This window comes from Protomyctophum parallelum (genome assembly GCF_964188405.1).
Source record: "Protomyctophum parallelum genome assembly, chromosome: 15".
In the NCBI taxonomy this organism is placed as follows: Eukaryota; Metazoa; Chordata; class Actinopteri; order Myctophiformes; family Myctophidae; genus Protomyctophum; species Protomyctophum parallelum.
The window spans coordinates 35,408,282-35,434,592 of NC_139710.1; the positions used below are offsets into that span (position 1 = coordinate 35,408,282).

A 26,311-nucleotide genomic window follows, 5' to 3' on the forward strand; every position below is an offset into this window, starting at 1 on the left:
ACAGACATCGCTGCATTATAGATAAGATATATCATATCCACTCTTCTTAATCACCAGGGTTTACACCACTGCATCGGGTCCTAGACTCGGACAACCAGTCCCTTTGAGCAGTATTTTATATGGTCCGAGGACGACCAATATATAGCCAGGGATAGATATTTAATAAATAGATACAGTATATACTGTGTGTATATATATATAAAGAGATAAGAGCATGGCGTCGACAAGTGGCTGCCGTCAAAAGGGCGCCAGCTCTTTTTCCAAGGTTCAGTGTAAGAACCACCCTGACGCTCAGCTGGTGGAGGACTACCGGGCGGGGGACATGATCTGCACGCAGTGTGGCCTCGTGGTGTGTGACCGCGTCATCGACGTGGGCTCGGAGTGGCGGACCTTCACCGACGAGAAAGCCACCAAAGACCCGTCCAGGGTGGGATATTCCCAGAACCCACTTCTCAACGAGGACGACCTGTCCACCTCCATCAGCAGGGGAACGGGCGCGGCCAGCTTCGACGAGTTCGGCAACTCCAAGTACCACAACCGCCGCAACCTGAGCAGCTCCAACCGGGCCATGCTCAACGCCTTCAGAGAGATCGCCACCATGGCGGACCGCATCCACCTGCCGACGGACATCGTAGACAAAACCAATTTTCTGTTCAAACAGGTGTACGAGCAGAGGATCCTGAACGGGCGCAGCAACGACGCCATCGCCTCGGCCTGCCTGTACATCGCCTGCAGACAGGACAGAGTTCCCAGGACGTTCAAAGAGATCTGCGCCGTCTCCCGCATCTCCAAGAAGGAGGTGGGCCGGTGCTTCAAGCTGATCGTCAAGGCCCTGAAGACCAGCGTGGACCTCATCACCACGGGGGACTTCATGTCGCGCTTCTGCACCAACCTGGGCCTGTCGAAGCAGGTGAAGATGGACGCCACCAACATCGCCGAGAGGATCGTGGAATTGGACCTGTTGGCCGGCAAGAGCCCCATCTCCATCGCCGCGGCCGCCATCTACATGGCCTCCCAGGCCTCGGCCGAGAAGAAGACCCAAGTCGAGATCGGAGACGTTGTCGGCGTGGCGGACGTCACCATCAAACAGTCCTACCAGCTCATCTACCCTCATGCCGCAAACCTCTTCTGTAAATCTGACACGCATGTGGACAAGCTTCCCCAACTGTGAACACGCGTGTGGACAAGCTGCCCCGACTGTGAACACGCGTGTGGACAAGCTGCCCCAACTGTGTACACGCGTGTGGACAAGCTGCCCCAACTGTGAAATGGCCAGTATGAGGCAATCCATCTAGATAAAAATAGATCTTTATTCAGTGCATGCGTGTGTCCGTAGCTATAATCGTAAAGCCCTGGACCGATACGGCATGGCTGTGTAGGGGACTAGCTGTCTATAAGAGGGTCTGTCTGTAGCTAAATCCACTGGATTTATGAGAAGCACATTCCTTGTGAACACTGCCAGTATACTAAGGAGATATGTCCTCCATGCATTGTCACGACTGTAATTTCTTTTACGATGTGACCTCCAGAGTCAACGCCGTATGAAAGAATCACACTTGTATGAGGTGAGGGGCGCTCTTATCAGCAAACGTCATCATACATCACATTCCGCCAATCAAATCATCGATAAAATGTGTACACAGGCACAAAGCAGGGCATAGGAGGGGAAAATATGCCGGGAACAGCGTGATGTTTTATATGATGGGGGTCTTTTGTAACTTACTGGATATTGTGTGGTTTCACTAAAGCCTCTTTGTTCAGTGATGCTGTGGCCTTCCATTGTTTTTTTTTTTTTGTGCCAACAGTTCCAGCATGTCTTCTTCTTTCCAACTCTGTGTCGTGGAGGCACGTCAGCATCTCTGGTCCCGGGTCGAAGACGCTGGCTTCTGACGGTGGTCTGTATGAGGGGCAGGTGGTGATTATATGGTCGGCACACTGGTCACCACACTCGTATTCCGCACATTGATGCCTTAAAGCAGCCGACCCGAGTTCGTAGGTGGTTCAGCGTGGTCCATTGCCGGCATGGCAGGTTGTGTGTGTGTCTATATTCTTTATTTTTTTGCCCCCCTGTGACGTCATGTGGGTCAATACATTATCATCACCCCCATACTGTAGGTCATCACTTCACACTGGGTGATATTTTTTCCTTTATTCTTGCAGGTGCTTTCTTGATTCTGTGTGTTCAGTGGCCAGTTAAGACTCACCCGTGGCTCCGACATGCATGGCCGTTTGAAGGCCTATTCATAGTCCTGTTTTCGGTGAAGCGGTGACCACCGAAAATGACATGACGTCACGCCACGGTAGTAACCGCTCACTAAAACTCAGTTTCGGTGGTCACCTCTTCACCGAACACGGGACTATGAATAGGCCTCGAGACTCACCCATTGCTTCCGCGTGCGGATATGGGTTAGGTTAGGGGGAGGAGGACCAAACATATGCTCCGTTTTTGTTTTCTGTATGTTGTCGTTTGAAAGGAGGTTCTAATCATCTTCTAAACCACACCCGTTGTGAAGTGAGGGGTGCTCTTATCATCGTACATCATCATGCATCATCGCATACTGGCCAATCAGAATGCCTGTTGCCACAAATTTACGTCATATTTGGCGGACATTTTACCTAATTTCTCCTTTCACTGTCGATGGCAAATATGAAACGTGTGGGGGACAAGATGACGTCAATTTCCCCTCATTGTCAATGTTGTTTGTTTTGCAGACATTTTGTGGGGCTAAAAGCTGTATGTAGGAGCACCCCTCAAAAATCACGCCTGTGTGAAGTGAGGGGCGCTCTTATCATCATACATCATCTCATTCCGGCCAATCACAATTTTCCGTCCTCACTTTTTATCCTCAATACCTACTTTGCTCAGCCAATCAAATCATCGCCATGGGGTACACACAAAGCTGGGCATATGAGGGGCTATAGCGCTGCATCAAAAACCATACACGTGTGAAGTGAGGGGTGCACGAGGGCAGTAATTACATCAGCCAGGTGACATCTTACATTGTCATTACCCTAAACAAACATTAAAGTCATTAAGCCCATCACCTGAGCTTAATATCCCCTAGTAGCAGCGGATTCCAACATCTGCTCAATATCTGCTCTAATTATGGGCTGGACTTTAATATTAAGTATAATGCTAAGAAGAGCATGGTCCTGATATGTAGAACGAAGGATGACTCGGAGCTCAGGTTCCCACATTTTTACCTGTCTGGTCAGACTGTAAATGTAGCTAAAAGTGCTAAATATCTTGGTCACATCATCACAGATACACTAGATGATGATGAAGACATGTATAGACAGAGGAGAATGCTTTATGTGCAAGCAAACATGCTGGTTCGCAAATTTCACCACTGTACAACTGATGTTAAGGTTAACCTGTTTAGAGCGTACTGCACCCCCCTCTATACTGCCCCATTGTGGGTGAACTTTAAAAAGGAGAGCTTGCGCAAGCTGCAAGTAGCCTACAATGACTGTCTGCGCATTCTACTCAAGAAACCCAGGAGCACTAGAGCTAGTGCACTATTCTGTACACTAGGACTCACCACCTTCATGGCCCTCTTGAGGAACCTTACCTACAAATTCATGTGTAGACTGGACCGCTCCTTGAATGGATTAATACGGCTGATGACAGACCCTCTCTGTAGCTCTGTCAGGTTCACATCCACCATCAGAGGACGCTGGCACGAGTGCCTCTTTTGATTTGTTCCCTGAGGGGCTGGATAACTTTTTTTTTTTTTTTTACCTTTTTCTATGTATTGTATGTATTGTATGTTTTTACCCTGTGGGCCATGAGCCTGTAATAAAGTTTATATATAATAATTTACCCTAAACAAAACAGTAAAGTCCATAGACTTGGCTGGCACGAATTACATCGTAATTCATTTCCATATAAGTTTGCTGGGAATTGGGACGGGAAATGTATTATAATTAAATGCTCTCGACAAACATTACAATTCCGTAGACTTCGCCTATGACGTAATTTCAGAAGCCGTGCATTGGAGGGGGCTAGCGCCCCTAAAAGAACTTAAAGAAAATAATGAAAAAAGGATGAGAATCACAATTATTTGATCAGTTGCTGCTAGACTGCATTTTCAGAATAGTGGAAAAAGCAGATATACCACCTCAGCTATTTTAGTTGTATTGCTATTTTGTATGTATTGAAGGGAAAAACTATTAAATGTTTATTTATTTTTATTTGACATTTTAGATATTGTGATTGGCCTTTTGTTTAACAAGCCTAAATGTTCAATTGAAACAATTATTATTTGAATGTTAATCGTCAACATGATTGTGGCAGCCAAACGCACGTTAGCGGTCTTGGCATGCAGACTCTGCATGGAACGTGAAATATATTTCTACAATGAGTGTGAAGTGAGGGGAAATCACCACATTTCGGCCAGTCGCAAATTTGCGTCTTCACTTTTCTGCCCTCACATTTTATCCTCAATATTTACTTTGTTTGCTCAGCCAATCAAATCATCACTATGATTCACACAAACACACAAAGCTTGGCATAAAATTTACTTAATTTGACTTCATTTTTAACTAGATTAGATTAAAGCAGAAAGGCAAGCAACAATGTGAACAACAAATACATGCACACCAATAGAGTACAAGATACTACTAAATGATACAAATCATTTAATAGAGTAAATACATGTATACAGCACGCTACTTTTAGAAGTGTCTGGGGGGGGGGGGGGGGGATTGCCCATAAGACACGCACACACCCACACTACACCCCTGCTTTTGGATTCACCATGAAGAAATGCAACACAGAAAATATCCATGAATTTAAGGCTTCACATGATGAGTACCGAACTACCGCGTGCTCCTTTAAAGATGGAGTGCCATGATTTTTTTCCCATCCTAAAACATGATCATCAGGTTTTTTTTCATTGGCACGTTTGACTGTCAAGGGTTCATTCTCCAGGAAGAGACCCTAAATACAAAGTCAATACACCATTGCACATAAAAACGACTCCATGGTGTCTACTGAAGTACTGTCACCTCATAGACACATGAAAAACTGAAAAAATACAAAAATAGTGGCACTCCATCTTTAATAGACCTTGCTGACACATGCTGGCACGAGTCAGAAACTCCATACAGTATAATGCTTCAGTTAATATAACAATGTGTTAGATTAGAAGATATGTCTGTCAGTCATCATCTCCTCCGCAAATCTTTAGCAGTGTCTTTTCATAATTTCCATGAGTATCGGACTGAAATGACAAGCAAACGCATATCAGCACATTATGTTGTCATACTGCTATTGAAAGCAATCTTTCTAAAGGTGTTTTATGCAAGTACAGAATTGGTAGTTGGGGAGGATGAAGCACACTTTAAAATGGTATAGGAATAGAAAAGGGATGTTAAGTTAATTATTAGTAGATGTAGTAGGACGTATGGGAAGTCTTCTGGGCTTTGGGACAGAGTTTAGTCGTCTCCTCCACAGATGGCTGTCACACATTCCCCATAACTGCCCGACAGGTCTGACTGGGAGACAGACACACAGCAACACAACACTGTTTGCCAGGTAGGTAGGATCGTTTTCTTTTTCTTTTGTGCCAGAAGTGAAGAGATCCCACCCACCTGGATCACTGCGAGTTGCAAAAATAGCCACGGAATCCTAGCACCATACACCCAGACATGTCATTACATTAAAAGGTAGGTTACCCCATTTAGACGTGAGAACTGATTCTACGAATGTCTTCTAAATCCTGACAGTTTTCATCATTCGTTCTCAAACGTTGTGTCAAGGAACCACAAAAATATATATTAGTTAAAAATGTTCGCTCTGAAAGAATATATATTCAAAGATTTGGGCCACATTTTCACGAATTTTCTAAAATAGCAGACCTACAAGCTCGTAGCTATGAGCTTGTAGATCTGCTATTTTTCAACAGCTAAAGTACATTATAATGCTTAAAACACCAAAAGGCGTTCCCGCCCCTAAATGGCTTAAGAGACGTTTTTACTTTCTTCTTTTGGTTCTCATAAGACGTGTTACATAGCTGTAAATGATGATAGCAATCATTGCTAAATACCCGTATTGTCCCAAATATAAGACGACTCTGATTATAAGACGACCCCAATTTTCCACTAATTTGTGGAAAAAGAATAGAAAATAAATAGTCTATAGTCGCTGATTAAAATACTTCTTATATCCAGGCCCAATAGGGTACATGTAGAGTGTTTGTTCAGTAACAGGGGGGGGTCTCCCCGTCTCCCCAACAGGGATACCAATTAGCGATACCAATTAAATTTGATCTGATCAGGTGAGAGAACTCGAAGCTCGAATTGAAGCTGATTCTCTCCTGATTGGCTGAAGTTGGCAACCCACATGAAAAATAAATGTATTTCCTGTTTATTAAAGAGCTGGAGAGAGAGGGAGAGTAATTGAAATGATATAAATCAGAATCATAATATAGAGCTTTGACCTTTTTCCACACACACAAAAACACGTTTAGTTTTAACCAAGAAAATATACCCTTAATTAGAATTATGTTAGTGAGAGACAATATTGTGTATTGTGTAAAGAATAGACAGGGGGACCCCCAGGGGTCCTTGAGGGAGTTCCAGGGGGTCCCCAGCTAAATGATAAGTTAGGAACCAAATGGAACCTTATGGGTCTGTAACTCTGAGAGTGTACAAATGGGAAAATAAAACAAACAAAAAAAACCTACTTGGTGACGGGTTCCTCACCTGAATGGCAGAATGCAGGGAGAACTCGTAGAGCTTCTTAAACTCCGCTCTGATGTCCTGAAGGTCCAGCTCGGACCGACTCACCATGATCCTGTTCAGAGTGGCCTCGTCCGTCCCACATCCCTAACCATAGGACGGATATCAATCAATGCATATTCGAACGGATACAATTGGTATCCCCGACCTGAAAAAAGGTGTTTCTGTTCACTAAACAGCTGGAGAGACAACTAGGGAGGCCTCACTTCTCCAATAATGATTGTGCCGGAGTCATCATCCCTATGTTCCCCAGGTTCTATGTTCCCCAGGTTCTATGTTCCCCAAGTTCTATGTTCCCCAGGTTCTATGTTCCCCAGGTTCTATGTTCCCCAAGTTCTATGTTCCCCAGGTTCTATGTTCCCCACTTACCTTAGGGTTTAGGGTTAGCTTTCTGGTTTAAGTACTTCAGTGTTTTGTACCATACTGTGTACATGTTGAGTACAGAACAAAGAATGTTTGCTTTCGCCATCTTTGTTGAAGAAGAGTCTGGGCAATTAAGATTTAGTCTTACTAGAAGTACTAAAAGTTTCTCAATCTTATGATTTAGTCTGGCTTAATCTAGTCACCTCTGAGGTAGGTGTCTGGAGGTCAATGATTAAAGTGTGATTACCTTTGAGGGGATTAAGTCCACCCATCAAGCCAGCCAGCCAGGGCTGGACTGGCCACAGGTCGTACCGGGCATATTTCCGGTGGGCCGCGACCGTAGGTGGTCGCCATGATTAAAAAATAAAATAAAATAAAATAAACTTCTTTTTTTCTTTTTCTTTTTTTTGACAGGCAGGCAGGCAGGCCACCAGGAAAGGTCGTGCTGCCATTCTGCCAGTGCCATCATGATAATTTCACTGTACCTGTATCAGTGAGTGACAAATAAACCCTCTACAAATGGTTGTGTAGTTGTCTGTTGTTTTGTATCATTTATGTTGTTCTGTAAAAGTGGTGGTATTAGGGCTTGTTTGTTTGTGTGTGCCTCGACGGAGTGGGTGGTAGAGTTTCTGCTATCTGCGCGCTGGTTGTGGTGGGCCGGTCTGGGCCAAATTCACGCGAAAATAACCGGGCCGAATTTTTGTCCCAGTCCAGCCCTGCATCAAGCCCATTAGTGTCAACCTCAGACCATCAGATCATGGTCTGATTTTGAATCTAAATGGCATTGTGTTTCTGCCTTTGTCCTGGCTCTGCTCTAATTGAGAGCAATTTTCTGCAGTTTCTGGTTTAAGGAATTCAGTGTTTTGTACTATACAATTGTATGTATAAGTACAGAACAAAGAATGTTTGTTTTTGCCATCTTTGTTGAAGAGTCTGACTGTCTGAGCAATTATGTTTGTTTATTTTATGCCAGTGTTAATTTTTAGTTGGCTAAGAAGACTAGATAGTTTAAGTAGCCTAGGCAGGCCTAAAGTTCAATGGATTGAACAAAGAACCTTTTTTGCATGGTGGGGAACATAGAACCTGGGGAACATAGGTAGTAGGTACGCTCCCATTGTGCCATTAGAATAAAGACCCATTTAACTCTACACTGGATAAAATAAATAAATTACTAGCTCTACTATATTCAGAAAATGGAACTATATTAATATAGTATATATTCAAATGTCATCCCAGAATCGCCAGAGAATAAACATACCGCGTGTACATTTCTGCAAACTACTGACACGTTGTGCATGTCAAGGCAGGCATATGTGTAAATATTGCAGCCGCAGGTTTAGGCTTAGAGTTCCCAGTTATGCACTACTACTTTATATAATTAAATATAAAGTAGTAAAATATATAATTTAGTTGACATGGTCCACATCTAGACACAATGTTTGTGTACACTGTGAGTGACAATGTTTTCCCTGGTGAATGCATGTCCATCGTTACACTCTCAGAGTTAAATGCATGGACATGTTTGTGTGTTTTACACTGGGATATCATTCGAGTGTGTGAGCTAAGAGCAGTTCACCTTCAGGCTCTTGTGCAGACATTCAGCTAGGTAGGCTGGGACATTCTTCACACATTTCACTGGAGGAGGAGAGACGTCACACCAGTTAGATTCATAATGTTTAAGAACACGCATGAGGTCATCATAAATGGTAAATGGTGCATTTATATAGCGCCTTTATCCAAGGCGCTTTACATAGATTGGGTGAATTGTGCATTACATTCACCCATTCACACACACACATTCATACACCGATTGCGGCGGAAGCCATGCAAGGTACCGACCAGCACATCGGGAGCAATTTGGGGTTCAGTGTCTTGCCAAAGGACACTTCGACATGTAGACAGGAGGAGCCGGGATTCTAACCGCCGACCCATGGATCATTGGACGACCTGCTCTACCTCTTGAGCCACATTCCGTGCTCAGCCAATCAAATCATCACAAATGTCATTACGGCCAATCACTTTTCACGTCCTCACTTTTATCCTCAATATGCACTTTGCTCAGCCAATCAAATCATCGCTGTGGGGTGATCAGCCAATCATTAGAAAATGTTTGTGTTCACAACAACTCTCACAAAGCTGGGCATAGGAGGGGCCAGCGCCTCTCATAAAATATAAAATATTTTGAAATGAAGTCTTTAAATATTGAAGGCTCAATTGAAGGCAACTGTGCTCCCCCTGCAATTCATTAATACACCACTAAGGGGTGCTGCCGCACCGTTTATATACTTGCTACTAGCTGATCTACACTGGTTGCCTGTGGGCTCCAGATGCCAGTCCTGACTGGCCCCTACCTATAGAGCACCGAAGTCTGACGTCACTTTCAGTAGAGGGCGTCAGTCCCCAGGTTCATGTATTTGTTTAGTTGCATTGAAATCCCCATTGAGGCGATTTTAGATCGCCTCATATAACAACTATGTTTGAAAAATCAACATGTCATCAAGGCCTACAAGCTCATATAGCGCGCCACCGAGTGGCGCGCTACGAGCTTGTAGGTCTGCTATTTTTGAAAAACGACTGACATAGAATTAGAAACATAGCTTTTTCAGAAAACTGTCAGGATGTAGAAGACATTTATAGAATCTGATCTCAGGTCAGAATGGGTTTAAAGGTGCTATATAACTAAAATGCATTATCATTATCATTACAGTACATTGCATACAGTAGTAGTAGGCCTACCAATAGCCACAAGCAGCTCTTCCAGTTCTCCAGACATTTCCCCTTCGATGCTTTCCTGCAGGGTCTTTCCACTGATGCTCTTGTACTCTACAAGAGCTAGACATGGAATCAAAGTGTTACTTTTAATGAATACAATGGAATTTTGTCCAATATGCAGTGGTTCCCAAAGTGGGGTACGGGGACCCCCAGGGGTCCTTGGGGGAGTTCCAGGGGGTCCCCAGCTAAATGATAAGTTTGGAACCAAATGGACCCTTATGGGTCTGTAACTCTGAGAGTGTACAAATGGAACCAAACGGACCCGTCACCATTTGTACACTCCATTTGAATTAAATTAACATTGATTTTACAATATAAATTGGGGGTCCCATAGATAGAATATTACTGAAAACATACAGACTGAAATTATAGTCTGCTGTACTTCAGTGTTGATTTCGTCGACTAAAACTAAGACGAAAAAGGTTTGTTTGTCGACTACCTTTTTTCACTGACAAAAACTAAATGAAAACTAAGGTATGATGACTATAACTAAGACTAAATATACTGACGATTGTCGACAAATAAAAACTAGACTAAAATGTTAGGAAGGGACTAGTGGACAAGAGATCCAGTACAAGTAATTTTACACTTGGTTGCATGCTGAAAATAGCAGATCTACAAGCTCACAATGTGACGTGCTGCAACACGTTGTGGGCTTGTTTGGCTATTTTCAGCAAGTGTAAAATCTGTCATTATTACGGCAAAATCTTGATATTTAGTCAACTAAAACTTGACTAACACCAAAACATTCCAGGTGACTAAAATGTGACTAAAACTAAAATGAAAATTTGCTGCCAAAAACAACACTGCCGTACTTTGTCTCAGCTGAGGTATGCTTCTGTGGCACAGGATGTCAATGAACTTGGACTCGTCCGTGCCCCACTTCTTCTCGCCGGCGTTGTACAGAGTCTACGAGGGGAAAGGAACATGAAATATGGCATTAAAGCATCCATTTAGACCTGAGCTCGATTCTACAAAATGTCTTCTAAATCCTGAAAACCCTATGTTTCCATGTCAGTGGTTCTCATACTATTTAATGTCAAAGACCCCTAGAATAATATGTAATCAGCCGCCGACCCCCATCTGAAAATATGTTGTTCCAGGAGACCCCAGCATACCTACAAGCTCATAGCGCGGCACTCAGTGCCGCACTATGAGCTTGTAGATCTGCTATTTTTCAATAGCTAAAGTATAACATAATGCTTAAAACACCAAAAGGGGGTCCCGCCCAGAATGAGATAAAATCCTTTGATTGGAATTGGAATGATGATAAACAGTGCCCTCCATGGTCAAACAATGTCAGTGATTGGTTGTATCTTGGTTTATGTAGGTTTTTAATCTGTATTTCTGGTATTGTAACATCATTGCGACACATACTATATGACGTAAATTCTCCCTTCATTGTCAATGGGAATTGAATCTTTGTGTAGGACGAAAATAGCCGATCTACAAGCTCTCAACATGTCATGGTGCGACATCTTCAGAGCTTGTATGTTAGCCATAAAAAAGGTCATTTTTGATCATTTATAACATGCCCAAAAATATGGCCACCAGGATTAAGACCATGTTTGACGGGCGGCCTAGAGGAACGATGGACATCAGAATACCTTGGCATCTTCTTGAGCCTTCTCCTTATCCACTGGGGTGCCCTCGTCCCTCTTACCCTGCAGGAGATACAACAACAGACACCAACCATTAGTTATCGAACTTCCACCAACCATTACTTATCGCACTCTGTGTAGCCTCTTCAAAATCCCCACATTGAAACAAAAAATCTAACCCTAAATCTATTAGAGTAGATTGAATTAATCATATGTTTTACTGTCGTACGCATCATTCAATTACCTTTCCACTAACTACGTGTTAACTATAAGTGAACACAAATTAACTTGGAATATTATAGCATGATCTCGCACTGCATCTACAGCACAAATACTTTATATTGCATGCTATTGTTCTTTGGATGTTGAGTTTCTTATCCTCCATACCTCAGCTAAAAGGAGAAGGGCTTCTGCATATTGTCCTGACACCTCCTTTCTCAGGTCATGGATCAACTTAGTCTCGTTTTCTGTTGGGGTGGGAGGGGTATTTATACAAACAATTACATCTGACACAATCAGAGTATGTGAGCAAAACTGTTAATTGGTGTGCATCTTCATTGCCCGTTTTGAGAAATAACAGGCGGCAACTCAGTCGCAAGACAGCGTTGCTTGCCGACAAGAAATGTCCTGGTCGGCAAGTGTCGGCACTGTGCAATGGAAATTTATGAAATATACATAGTTTAATTAAGACTAATGTCAATGATCTTTACCTTCCAAATACTCATTGGAGAGAGCTGCAATCTGCTTGTTGGATCTTGAAGCAAACATTTCAATCAAGATGCTGTCTTTCGTCCCAGCTCCCTGCAAACACACACTACATATTTAGATTATTTACTGATGCAGGGGGGGTCTTTCATTTTTATTGCCAATAGAGGGTATGCGTGTGACATCATCGTACCTGGAAGTTATGCGGGAACGCCCACTGAGTGGCAAAAAACAACTTTCTGGCCTTGACAACCCATTCATCCAAACAGAAAAGTCCTGTCTGATTGCATTAAACAATGTTAAACTCACCAACATTGCAGCTGTACGAAAAGCTTTAATTATCCTCTTTCTATCTGCAAAGTTTTTGTTTAATGAAAATCCACCATAGAAACGTTATGAGCTACTTTCTGTCAAGAAATGCCCTGCATTTGATTATTTTGTTTGGAAGTGCTTGTTTTCAATAACACAACATTTTGCTGCCTCCTGCATTATGTGACATTTAGAAACAGGTGGTACGCAGGACGGTTGAGTGATTTCCAACAAGCGCTTCCAAACTCCAACACTCCATGCTGCTCAATGTTTTGACACTCAGTCTAGATGAGGGGGGGGCGTGTCCTGATGGGAAAATCATGCATGTGCATACTCTCTATGGGATCAATTTTATCCATGCTTCTGTTCAGTCAAACGTTACAATTGTAATGTTAAATGTATCAAGATTCATCATCATTACTAAATTCACAGATCGCTGTGTGTGTGTCTGTCCTATTCCGGGTCACCACCAGTGAAATGCATGTTGGGACGGCTTCCGGGTCACACGGACACAGATTAATACCGGGACACACTTTTCCGTGTAACAGACCCACACGGGGAAAACAACTCTGCTGGGGAATGTTAACGTCAACACACGCGCTGTTTCCACACCACACTGAACATCATTTGCTGTTCATTCATTCAGAACGGGTAAGGACTAGTTAAATTAAATAGCCTACATGTGTGAAGAAATCAGATCTAGTAAGCTCATGTGTTATGCGATGCAATGCATCGTAAGCTTGTAGATCAAACATTTTCACTATTTGTTGAACAAAGTAGTATAAGGGAAAGTTCTAAGATGAGGACAGGTTTAACAAATTATCAAAACAACAAAATTATCCAATATATGAAAATCTGCTGTAACAATGGAATTCATGTATTATATTGTGATGGATGGAAAACGTATCCCACTCAAATATAAAACATCATGAGGAGGCTGACCTTCATTGCTCGGGTGACTTCATGGCTGTCGTATGTGGCCGGAGGGGTGACCAGCGCCACCAGCAGGTCCTCAAAGTCACCGTGAGTGTCCCCTTCCAGGTCCTCCACTAATGTCTGGGGATGGGGGGCACAGAGACACACACACGTTAAGTTACACAAAACTAACCTTCTTCCAGGTCCTCCACTAATGTCTGGGGAGGGTAGGGGGGGGGGGCACAGAGACACACGCGTTAAGTTACACAAAACTACCCTTCCAGGTCCTCCACTAATGTCTGGGGAGGGGAAACACAGAGACACATGCGTTAAGTTACACCTAATTTGCAATTATGGGCAGCAAGTGATGAACAGTATACATACATAAACTTCTATATGTCCACTCCTACATAGGTTTGTGTTATTTAAATTGTCTTTTGGAAAAGTGTGGGTGATACACTGGCAATCATGTTGTACATACATTTGAGGCAGGGTAGGTATAGGTACTGTATGGCTTCTCTTGTGACAATCGTGTAGACATCACATAATGTCCGTGTCCGAATGTAAATCGTTGCCGTTTGTTATTAGCAGAGTTAAATTTTGCGGTATTTAGGCCACATATTTAAAGACTTCCATGTAAGTTGTGTTAAGTCCACAAGAGATAGTCAGGTCACCAATTTCACCATAACACCCCCATGCTGGAGTGACTGAGTGTGAGTGAGCGATAACATCCCCATGCTGGAGTGACCGAGGGTGAGTGAGCGATAACATCCCCATGCTGGAGTGACTGAGTGTGAGTGAGCGATAACATCCCCATTCTGGAGTGACCGAGGGTGAGTGAGCGATAACATCCCCATGCTGGAGTGACCGAATGTGAGTGAGCGAGCGGCTGCGTATTGGAATTTGGCTTTAGTGCAGGATGGAATAGACCAGTGGTTCCCAAACCTTTTCACGTCAAGGACCCCCAAATTGACAATAATTAGCCCACGGACCCCCATTTGAAATCATATGCCAGGCAGAGACCCCCCATAAGATATATGTTTTACGGCTCTAGTAAAAAGTTTGACCTTAATTAGGCTACGGTCCCCTATTTAATGGCATTTCTATCTCTGGGACCCCAATTTATATTGTAAAATGTATGTTAATTCAACTCTAACGGGTCCGTTTAGTTCCATTTGTACACTCAGAGTTGCAGACTCATATAGGGTCCATTTGGTTCCTAACTATCATTTAGCTGGGGACCTCCTGGAACTCCCTCAAGGACCCCTAGGGGTCTCTGGACCCCACTTTGGGAACCACTGCAATAGACTGAAGACTGCTTACTCTGCCCGTGGCCTTCAGGTATCCTTCGCAGATCAGTTGTCTCTGAGCACTGGTCCTGCGCGTCAAAATATCAATCAAGGTCTTCTCCTTGGTTCCTGCAAATAACAGAAAAGGGGTTTTCCCGAAGCACAGCAAAAATAAATTATTCAGCATAAATACAGAGTGAACTCAGAGTCTGTAGTTTTTAATGAAATGTGGCACTTATCAACTAAAACTGGAGTATGTATGAATAGGCCTCGATTGTCTCGAAGGTAGAGAGACCACCTCCAACCCATGCAGATTTTATAGCCATTGTATTAACATGTTTTGGTCATTCAAATAAGTTTTAACAGCAACAACTCAATAACAAAAGGCTGGATCTTCATGAAATTCAACAAACTGCCCCAAAGATTAGTTCTAATTGCTCAGCAGCACTGGTTAAGGTATGCATTGTACTGATTATCATACTGTAGTAGCGTATAAAACTCATGCACTGTACCAAGTCCTTCAATAGCCTTTCTTAGAGCCACAACATCATCCCCTGCATTGAAGGATGCTTTGGATTTAACGGTGCCTCTCTCTCCGCTCTGCACAGGGAAAAACAAAAGCAAATGGGTTAATATCCTACAACAAACGGGACTAATCACAATGTACCAGATCTCAAGATAGGCTTCTGTTGAAGGTACCAAAAACCTCTTCTAAACTGGGAGATACCTAACCTGACGCTGCCAGATGAGGGTGGTATTGGGTAACCATGTTCCCCAACACAGCAATCATCTGAGATCTCTCAGGCAGTTGAGCTGACAAAAATCCGTTCCGTACCGGACCAATCAGCGTGAGCTAAGGGCGGGATATGTGCGAAACCGGACGTGAAGCTATATAGACACGTCAATATGATTGGTTGTGTTTGCACGCCCACACGGTGATAGACCAAGTATCTTGAAAAAAAGGAACAGCACCGTCATCGAATTTGCTTCCGCGATCCCAGATCCCAATAAGCTGTGAAACAAATTTGTGTAGCAAGCTTCTTGGATCTGGCAGCGTCAGGTTAGGAGATACCGCCTTCAGGGAACATGCTCCACGTCTATGGAATATCTGTCAAAACAATAAGTTGAAGCTGGATTAGAGGTCACCAGCTGTAACATAGAAAAAAAAAGAAAAGAATATGGCCTCGATCCCTCGCTGGTAAAAAACATGAATTCAAGGCTTCATGGGGCGTCAGTGTACCGACGATAGAAAAAATGCAAAGTACTTACTTTGCAGAACTCAAAGTAAACAAAAACGTGCTTAATTCTACTCCTTCGTTCTCATTAAAACAACAACAAACACATGCTTCAGTATATTATTGTACAACAGTATGCCATATAATAGGGCTTGGCTCCCCCTCCACCTGGTTTGTTTTTTGGTATAAATGGAACTATATGGGTGGACCTATACCGATGCTGTGGTATAAATGGAACCATATGGGTGGACCTACCTATGCTGTGGTATAAATGGAACCATATGGGTAGACCTATACCAATGCTGTGGTATAAATGGAACCATATGGGTGGCCCTACCGATGCTGTGAAGGTATAAATGGAACCATATGGGTAGACCTATACCAATGCTGTGGTATAAATGGAACCATATGGGTGGCCCTACCGATGCTGTGAAGGTATAAATGGAACCATATGGGTGGACCTACCGATGCTGTGAAGGTATAAATGGAACCATATGGGTGGACCTACCGATGCTGTGAAGGAGTCCGGAGAATTCACAAGACTGTCCAAGTCATCCTATTAGAATAGGAAAGAATAGAAAACCATTTGAGCCACAATAGAAAAGATGAACATAACATTTCAGACAGTGACACAGATATTAATTTAAGGCCATGCAGTAGAAGGAATAGTATAGTAACAAAAGATGCAGAATTCAATCACCACATGACACATCTCAGCATTTCTAATGCCATAAAGAAAAACAGCAACGGTGTATGTACAATATAAATAGCCCAGAGATTTAATTATTTCAAAACAACAGACAGTATCTCACCCATAGAGTTGCCATTCTTTGCAAACAGCAATACTTGTGACTTGGGATAAGACTGTAGATAAAGTGAAAAGGTGAAAATTGGTTGAACATTTATTTTTGAAGCAAACAAGATGGTGAAGCAATTCAAACGTATAATTTTACTAGGATAAAATGAAAGGCATGGCAACAAAACATGTTTTGGCTTAACATTTCAAACAAATAAAATTAATAACACAACTAAATCAAAATGCAGAAGAGGGGATACACATTTTGTGAATCAGATTGTGACATTGTAGGCCTATAGTATGAATTGAACCTTTCCACAGAGAGCGGAGGTAAACGATGAGGAGAAATTAATCTGACAAGGTGATTGCGGGTACCTGGCCTGTGTCAGTCAAACTACAGTAATTGGACTCGTATAGGTGTAGACCGGTAAACCAGTCATCTCCACAAACATTAACAGAGCCTAGCTGTGTCATAGCATGATTTTATCTTGTTTATTTCCTTGTGGCTATTTATTAAGGCAATGGCAAGCAGTTTGTCCAGTGTAACCGGCTTAATTGTAGGACAGACGTATACAGCCAAGGCTTCGATGTTACAACTGTAGGCCTATATTCTGTGTGAGCTACAGCAAACTATTTCATGTCAAGGACCCCCAAATTGACACCGATTATCCTGCGGAACCCCATTTGAAAAGATATGCCAGAGACCCCCATAAGAGAAGATTTTTAGGGCTCTAGCAGTGATTCTCAACCCGTTTCATTTCAAGGACCCCCAGTTTGACATGCATTAGTATACGGACCCCCCATTTAATGACATTCCTATCTCTGGGACCCCCAATTTATATTGTAAAATAAAGGTAAATTTCCAAACTATAATTTAGCTGGGGACCCCCTGGAACTCCCTCAAGGACCCCTGGGGGTCCCCAGAACCCCACTTTGGGAACCACTGACCTATAGCTTGAGGAAACGACTAGAACAGGACACCGACCTGTTCTATCCGGTCGCCCTATTACTTTAAATGGTTTCCTCAAATTAAGCTTGATAGAGAATCACCGTCCAATTACTTTGACTCAGGTCAAGTGTGACTGACTAAATCAGCCACCCTCCATCCCACAATGACCATCTTTATGAATTAGATTTGTTCCAGTAAATGAAAAGATTTTTATCTTCACTTGTATCTTCAAAAATGCTGACACAGATTTATTTTAGAAACATTATTTTATTGTATTTATTCTAATTCAAGAACTGTTTGCTATAAATGTGCCACTGCCAAAGTCATGTGATGTTGGTATCAGCAGAATGCTGGTACAAATATATAATATGTGCAATGCAGAGCAGCTATGAGACATGTGAGCCTGTGATGTTTCCCTTCCTGGTTACATAGCTTAGATTCACTGTCCTGTCACTCCTGAAGCCCTGAACACTGATAAGATAATAGAATAGTATATGCTTCCTGTTTAACTCTAGCCATTTGCTGCATTCTTTTTTACAAGTAACTTGTCCTCCCTTATGTTGTATGAACACAACATGACACTAACCTGATAAAGGTTGACTGAAGGCAGAAATAATGTATTGATATTAAGGAAATCTTACCTGTTTGTTTGAACAGATCTGAAACACACACTTCCAGCAGCTCAGCCTACTCCGATGATGTCACCGTTGAAGCCTGAACAGAAACCTGCGGTTACTACCTGTACCTGGCCACACCCACCTAGACCTGGCTGGGTGTGCCAGCCTTGTGTACACACACACACACACACACACACACACACACAGGCAGACAGACATATGCGCAGTACAAGTTACACATTTTATTTGTGTGGGTTTTTTTTTTTAAATCTTTTTACTTGATAACTTTTGTTTTTGCTACAATGCTAAGACAAACCAAAATAAATTTAGTCTCATGTAGCTCTAGGGCAGGTACACCTGTATGGGATTAAATAAATAAAATCTTGAATGTTATGGTATTTACTATTTTTCGCTTGGCTCTTAAAACTGTTTGTCTGCATGGTCATTATTTATTCCAGGTTTGGGACATAGTAAGTTTGGGAATTTGGATTATGACTATGATTCGTCATCTTGTACCGCAAAGCTGGTACAGCTGGTACAATGTATTGTAAGTTGTTGTATTAATGTGATAATTTATCCATCATGTATAACTCTGGAAGTGTACCAAATGAACTCACATGGGGATTAATACTGAGGATTTCTACTGACTGCTGAATTGTATCTCATATACAATACTAATGGAAATGATAAGGATGTGGTCTGCGTTGCCCTCACCTCCCCCAGCTCTGAAATATGACACTTCTCAACCTTCTCTAATGTTGAGCGTGTGTGTGTGTGTGTGTGTGTGTGTGTGTGTGTGTGTGTGTGTGTGTGTGTGTGTGTGTGTGTGTGTGTGTGTGTGTGTGTGTGTGTGTGTGTGTGTGTGTGTGTGTGTGTGTGTTCGAAAATAGCAGATCTATAAATTCATGTGTCGTGCTGCAATGACACGTTGTGAGCTTGTAGATCTGCTATTTTCAGCACACAGCTATATCACAATCAGACATTTCAATGCCATGACGGACCTGTCAAAAATATTTTAATGGACTAAATCAACAGTAGATTGAGTCAACAAAAATCTTAGATTTAGTCAACTAAAACTAGACTAAAAGTAAAAGATTTCAGATGACTTAAAGTATGACTAAAACCTAACAGAATTGTATTCAAAACTACCACTAAAGCTAAAACTTTGCTGTAAAAATGAACACTAGTGTGTAGTGTGTGAGCCCCTGTGCTCACAACTAGTCTCTGCCCATTGCATTGCATATTGCATGCTTATACATTTGCTATTTTTGTTGTGCACGGTGTGTGTCACGCAGCTACGTATAGTAGGAACAGCTTGCAAACTGGTGAAGTGTGTCCAGTGTCCTCTGCATTTTAGCCTAACTGTTAGGAGCAATGTGCACCAAAGGAATGGACTACACACACAAATAATTAACGGGTTAGGCTCCGCTTATGGAACCTGGTAAACAGGTTACAAAATTCTTAAAAATGTGTAAAATTCCCAGCATTGCCTCTGGAAATCATGTACAACGTGAGCCAGCTAGGGTGAAATGCAGCCGATTACAGTATGCGCGCTCTGCTTGCGCAAGTAATTAACGGCGAGACCGAGACGAGACAGAGTAAATGGAAATGTGGACTTGAGAGTCTGGACTCGAGTACTACAACACTAACACATAAGATGAACCTTGTTAGTTATCCTATTGTTTTGTTAAAGAAAGCCATTGGCCATTTGACCTTACCTAATCTCTTCACTGCATGAGATTGGTGGGTTGGCAATTTGGCAAGACCATTCATCTACTGTAAACATTCACCTACAAAGTCCATCTCACTCATCCTTTGCCCCTAAATTAACTATACTAACAAACACACTCCAAAACAATGTCTCTAAAGGGCCTTTCAAATGGGCAGCGATGAACGCAGACGTTGTTGTCGCCTGGATCAACGACAGGTCGACTGCTCTAGGTCTGCTCAAAAGGGGCGCGATAACGCAAGCGTAAAAAAAAACAAGCTAAACAGAATCCAGGTCTGGTGAGTCTCGAGTGTGTGGACAAAACGAGACAATTTCACGGGAACGCGGCCATGTAAATACGCTTGCGTTGTTGCCCCTCACGTGTACAGAAAAACAAACCGCAGGTCTCATTGAAAATGAGCTATAGGCAATGTCTTTTGTATATTCTATATGTACTCTCCTGTAAGTAAATGTTTGACTTTGGCAGAATAATCACTGACAGCACAGCACACAAAAAAAATAGGATTGTGAACAATGCATTTGAAAAGTACATGCACTAGTTAACCCATTTAGACCTGAGGACGATTCTACGAAATGTCTTTCCGACAGTTTTCTGAAACACCTATGTTTCTATGTTGTCAGTGGTTCTCAAACATTTTCATGTCAAGGACCCCAAGAAATATCTGTATTTGGCCGCCGACCCCCATCTGAACATATGTTGTTCCAGGGACCCACCCAGAAGCAAAGATTTGACTTATATATTCAAAGATTTCCGCCACATTTTCACAATTTTTCAAAAATAGCAGATCTACAAGCTCGTAGCTATGAGCTTGTAGATCTGCTATTTTTCAATAGCTAAAGTATAACATAATGCACAAAACACCAAAAGGGGTTCCCGCCCAGAACTAGAAAGTACTTTAGCATCACCTAAATGCATGCACGTTAACACAAAGGCTGGAGGGAGCTATACAAGACAGGAGGGTTAATTATTCGGAAGGTTGGTGGTTATTATATTACACGTGCAGTCAGGCCCGGAGTGGAACTCCAAATCAGGCCAGGAGTTATACGCCCTGGCAGGCCACACCGTACGCGCACCAACATTTTGGGGGCCCTTGGGGGACATTTTGGGGGCCTTTACAGCAATTTCACATGAGAAATGTACCATCTGATGTTATTTATATTATTAACTTCTTCCCTCCGTTACACAATGTAGTTGTGCTGCAGCAACACTGCCTGAATTGAATTGAAATTGACTGTAATGTTAGTGTTAGTAAAAAAGCAGGTAAAAGAGTAAAGTTTGAGGCAAACTAACATCAGTCACTCTGCCGTTCACTGTAGTGGAAGAGATGCGCCTGGTGAGGGTTTAAACCCCGCAGCTACGCCGAGTCCGCCTACAGGAAATACGTAGGCTGCGACCATGAAACCGCTACTGAATCGGTCTATAGCAGGACACTGCCAATGGTCCTGAGAACGCCCCACCTTAACATATGTGGATGTACTCAAGAAAGACGCAGGAGTGCAAAGCACCAATGAGCTGGCCGGATGTATGGAGAACCGGGATGACTGGAAGGAACGATGGAGGGCTCGTCTGAGGACGACCTAGACTGAGAGAGCACAGACACATTATATCAGGTGTACAGTAGGATGTAAAGCATCTTAGATGGTTCTCAACCTGTAGGTCAGGGGGTCCCCACGTGATTTTTAGGGGGTCCCCAGATGACCGTGAAGTGACAATGTATGGACTTTTAACACCTAAGAAAGGAAAAAGGCATTACTGCATCAAAACAAATGAACAAACTATGCTATAGAAACTGGTCAAACTAACATTGGCCAAATTGTCAAATACTATAAGAAAGGGGCATTGTGAGCTTGTAGATCTGCTATTTTCTGTTTATACATTTTATCCCACAATTTTGTAACCCATTTTTCACCCCTGTGTCAACTATCTAATGTGATCCTGGGCTCTACACACCCTCCGCTAACCTAGTCCCCATATATGGGGGACATGGGGAGAGCAACGGACTTGAACTCATGCTTCCTCCCGAGTGTCCAAGTTTCTCCTTTACACCTGACAGGGGGGGAGTTTCCCTGGTTGGACGTAGCGCGTGGAAGGAACATGTTATTCCAACCAGTTCCTTTCCCCTTCATCAGGCACCCCGGCTGGCCAGGGAAAGGCAGTTTAGAGACTAGGATTACTGCATGTTTTTTTTGTGAGGGTACCTACCCTAGGGGACACGGGGAGAACATGCAAACTCCACACAGAAAGGCCCTTTCGCCAACCCCGCCTCGGGTATCGGCACTGATGACCGGAGGAGGAAACACGCCGCCAGCACCCACAGTGTCCAGAGCGGGAATCGAACCCAGGGCCTTCTAGCTGTGATCTGAGATCTGCTATTTTCACAACATTTGTGGAACAGAGTCAAACTAAATGTAATTCTTCAACTCCTGCAATTCCAAGTGCTTATCAGGGTCTGGGTCCCCATTTCAAATATGATTATTTCAGCGGTTCACAGCCAAGACAGGTTGACGACCAGTCATGTTGCATTACCAGCAGTAGGAATCATTGTTTTGAAGTGTCTGTTGGATTACTGTATTGCTCTGTATATTGGGGCACACATATTGGGTCCCGTTAGCTTTCCCACTTATCATGTCATCAATAGAGATGCTATGAGACCAAGCGCCATCTTCACGGCATGACATCGGACTGATGACATAATTGATGACGTGAGATTCCAGGCAGATTCCCTTAAAAGATCACTAGTTATGCATCACATTATCTGAACGTATAAATGTGTTGATGCACGACATTTTATTCACCAAGGTTGGCGTTGTGCCAAACAAAAATGTGTTTACGTTGATTCATCTCAAGGCAGCGTTTGCACCAGTAAGGCAATACTACCCAGAATGCTGTGTTGGGGCAATGCTTCCTTAGGACAGCTAGGGTTGGGTGGGATTGATGACGAGGTAGTGGTTGAGCCACGCACGTGTGACTTCTTTAATGGTAAACAGGTGCGTGACGTGGGGTGTGGCCGGTGGCACACAACGTTCTTGCTCAAAGACGGCACAGTGTATACATGTGGCTGTAATGACCACGGCCAGCTGGGACACGAGAGGTCCCAGAAGAAACCGGAACAGGTGGTGTCACTGGACGCACAGAACATAGTGGCGGTGTCATGTGGAGAGGCCCATACGCTCGCCCTGAACGACAAGGGGAACATGTTCTCGTGGGGTCTCGGCTCCGACGGGCAGTTGGGTCTCAATAACTTAGCGAGGTGTGTCCGGGTGCCCAGAAACATAAAAAGTTTGTCAGATATACAAGTTGCTCAGGTAGCGTGTGGATACACGCATTCACATGCTCTTTCGAGTGGAGGACAGGTGTTCTCCTGGGGTCAAAATCAATATGGCCAACTGGGACTGGGGATGGACGCACAGAGCATTTCCACGCCCCAACTCATTCAGTCCTTGCAGGGCATTCCCTTTGCCCAGATATCAGCAGGGGGCGCCCATAGCTTTGCCGTCACACCCTCAGGCGCAGTGTTTGGTTGGGGACGGAACACCTTTGGACAGCTGGGTGTAAATGACAACGACGATCGAAACTGCCCAACCCCGCTAAAGTCCCTTAGGTCACAGAAGGTCGTCTACATCTGCTGTGGAGAGGACCACACCGCAGCACTGACCAAGGAAGGAGGTGTGTTCACATTCGGAGCAGGAGGGTATGGCCAACTTGGACATAATTCTACTAACAATGAGATCAACCCAAGGCAAGTGTTTGAGCTCATGGGTAATGTCGTCACACAGATCGCATGCGGGAGGCAACACACATTGGCCTTCATCCCGTCGTCTGGAAAGATGGAAGCGTTTGGGCTCGGTGGCAACGGCCAGCTTGGAACACGGTCTACATACAATAGAAAAAGCCCTGCCCGTGTAAAAGGCCCCTGGGTTGCTACTAATGTCCCAATACCCTCACACACAGATAAAACGCAACGCTGTTGTGTCAACCGCATATATGCAGGAGGAGACCAGAGTTTCGCCCACTACAACACTCCCGACAACGACCTGGTTTCGGATAATACGATGACACAACAGCAGGACCCTCGTAGACAGATTTACACCTTGACGGCTGATCTCATCCACAGATGGCTGAGCTACTCGCGAGGAAGACTCCCACTGGAGATATTTAATGAAATTGACCTGGTGTTCTCCTCTGCGAGTTGTCTCAACGGGTCCTTCTTGGCGGCAAGTCATCCAGATCATTACAGCACCAGCTGTAAATCTTCAGGGGTGGATATGAACATGGCGCGCCTCCTGTTTCACAGAGTGGTTCAGCACGATCACCCTAAAATAGCCCAGACAATTGCGTCTAGTTTGGGCAAACTGATTCCCAGACTAAGCAACTCTCCTCCAGACATCGAGGCCCTGAGGCTCTACCTCACTCTTCCAGAATGTCCGCTCTTAAGTGACCCGGATACCTACGTCATTCTTGCCATCCCCTTTGCTAAATCACTCATCAGCTTGAAAGGAGCTCCGCTGAAAGTGCTAGAAAACTGGTGGTCTACATTTGAGCCCCCAGTGTTCCAGAGGCTGGTGGAGCTGTACAAAGAGGTGGCGGTGTATCTTCTCAGGATGCACAAGGCGGGGACGGGGAGCCCTCACTCGGAGCAGCTTCCTGTTAGGACGTATCCAGGAAGCTTCAGCTTCCTGGATACGTCCCTCCGTCTCTTAGAGATCCTGCATAGGGTGAGTGAGAGAGCAGGGCACATCATACACTATGATAAGTTCTACATCCACGAGTTGGATGGCCTGATAGACATCAGAAATGACTACATCACGTGGACCCAGCAGCATAATAATAAGGACTCTATGGGCCAAGATGGTGCCGTAACCCTGTGCAAGTATCCTTTTGTATTTGATGCCCAGGCAAAGACCACACTACTTCAAACCGATGCCATCACACAAATGCAGATGGCAATCGCCCAGGCACAGTGGCACAACATCAACACCATGTTGAACTTCAACATGGCGGAGTCTGTACACCCCTGTCTCATCCTCACCGTTCGGAGGGGAAACATTGTCGGCGATACAATGGATGTCCTCAGAAGGTCCAAGAATGTGGACTACAAGAAACCACTCAAGGTGATCTTTGTGGGCGAGGAGGCGGTCGACGCTGGCGGTGTGAGGAAGGAGTTCTTCCTCTTGATCATGAAAGAGCTGCTGCATCCCAAATATGGGATGTTTCGCTACTACGAGGAGTCCAGGCTCATCTGGTTTTCCCGCAAGACCTTTGAAGACATTGACCTGTTCCACCTCATTGGAGTGATTTGCGGCCTGGCCATCTACAACCTCACCATCATAGACCTTCACTTCCCTGTGGCTCTTTACAAGAAGCTGCTGAAGAGGAACCCGTCGCTGGATGACCTGAAGGAGTTGATGCCAGATGTGGGAAGGAGTCTGCAGCAGTTACTGGACTACACGGGCGACGTCGAGGATACATTCTGCTTGAACTTCACAGTCACAGAGGACAACTTTGGTGCCACGGAGGTCTTGGAGCTCGTCCCTAACGGCAATACTATATGCGTCAATAATACAAACAGATACGAGTTTGTCGACGCATACGTGGACTACATCTTCAACAAGCCCGTTGCACCACTTTTTGAGAACTTCTCCGCAGGGTTCCACAAAGTGTGCGGCGGAAAGGTTCTGGAACTGTTCCAGCCAAACGAATTGCAAGCCATGGTCATCGGCAACACCAACTATGACTGGAAAGAGCTAGAGCAGAGTACTGAATACAAAGGAGAATACCGGGCCAACCATCCCACCATCAAGCTATTTTGGGAAGTGTTCCACAACCTCACCTTAGAGAATAAGAAAAAGTTTCTGCTGTTCCTCACAGGAAGCGATCGCATACCCATCCTGGGCATGAAAAGCCTGAAGCTGCAGATCCAGCCGACTGGCAATGGAGAGCATTACCTGCCTGTCGCGCACACCTGCTTCAACCTCCTGGACCTGCCCAAGTACACCAGCCGAGAGAACCTCCGTGACAAGCTTCTTCAGGCTATAGATCACAATCGGGGTTTCACCCTTGAGTGATGGTGACCTAACCCGACACCGCCAGATGGTGGCAGTAGTGACTTCCTCCTCCTGCTTCCATCTGGTCTCTCTCGGGCAGAGATGATGTACTCCAAACCAGTGCTGATTGGAGCGATATGCGTCCGTATGCGTCCGATAGAGGCGGGATCAATGCGAGACTGGTGATGTATTGAAGAGCCACAGCGCAAATGTAAACACAACCTAACAAGACTACAACTCGA

General features: G+C 44.0%; 3 protein-coding genes across 4 annotated transcripts; 2 read left to right on the top strand and 1 right to left on the bottom strand.

Moving 5' to 3' along the window:
- Window positions 1-214: 214 nt before the first annotated feature.
- On the top strand, window positions 215-1,171 carry LOC310871817 (transcription initiation factor IIB-like; the record flags this gene model as incomplete). Its single annotated transcript, XM_083783452.1, has 1 exon — window positions 215-1,171. One exon carries the CDS (start codon window positions 215-217, stop codon window positions 1,169-1,171), a length of 957 nt encoding a protein of 318 aa, XP_083639578.1.
- Window positions 1,172-5,075: 3,904 nt separating this feature from the next.
- LOC310871973 (annexin A3-like) lies at window positions 5,076-18,379 on the bottom strand. 2 transcript variants are annotated; one of them, XM_083783622.1, is made up of 14 exons: window positions 18,320-18,379; window positions 16,746-16,797; window positions 16,442-16,489; window positions 15,211-15,298; window positions 14,733-14,827; window positions 13,437-13,550; window positions 12,191-12,281; window positions 11,868-11,947; window positions 11,487-11,543; window positions 10,695-10,788; window positions 9,844-9,939; window positions 8,684-8,742; window positions 6,709-6,831; window positions 5,076-5,225 (listed from the first exon to the last, which is right to left on the bottom strand). In XM_083783622.1, exons 2-14 carry the CDS (start codon window positions 16,758-16,760, stop codon window positions 5,163-5,165), a joined length of 1,023 nt encoding a protein of 340 aa, XP_083639748.1. In that variant the 5' UTR covers window positions 16,761-16,797; window positions 18,320-18,379; the 3' UTR covers window positions 5,076-5,162. The 2 variants fall into 2 exon arrangements, with proteins under 2 accessions (XP_083639748.1, XP_083639749.1); XM_083783623.1 differs by lacking the exon at window positions 5,076-5,225 and adding an exon at window positions 5,352-5,499.
- Window positions 18,380-22,907: 4,528 nt separating this feature from the next.
- Window positions 22,908-26,090, top strand: LOC310871818 (putative E3 ubiquitin-protein ligase HERC4; the record flags this gene model as incomplete). The annotated part of the gene is made up of 1 exon (XM_083783453.1): window positions 22,908-26,090. One exon carries the CDS (start codon window positions 22,908-22,910, stop codon window positions 26,088-26,090), a length of 3,183 nt encoding a protein of 1,060 aa, XP_083639579.1.
- Between the last annotated feature and the right edge of the window lie 221 nt (window positions 26,091-26,311).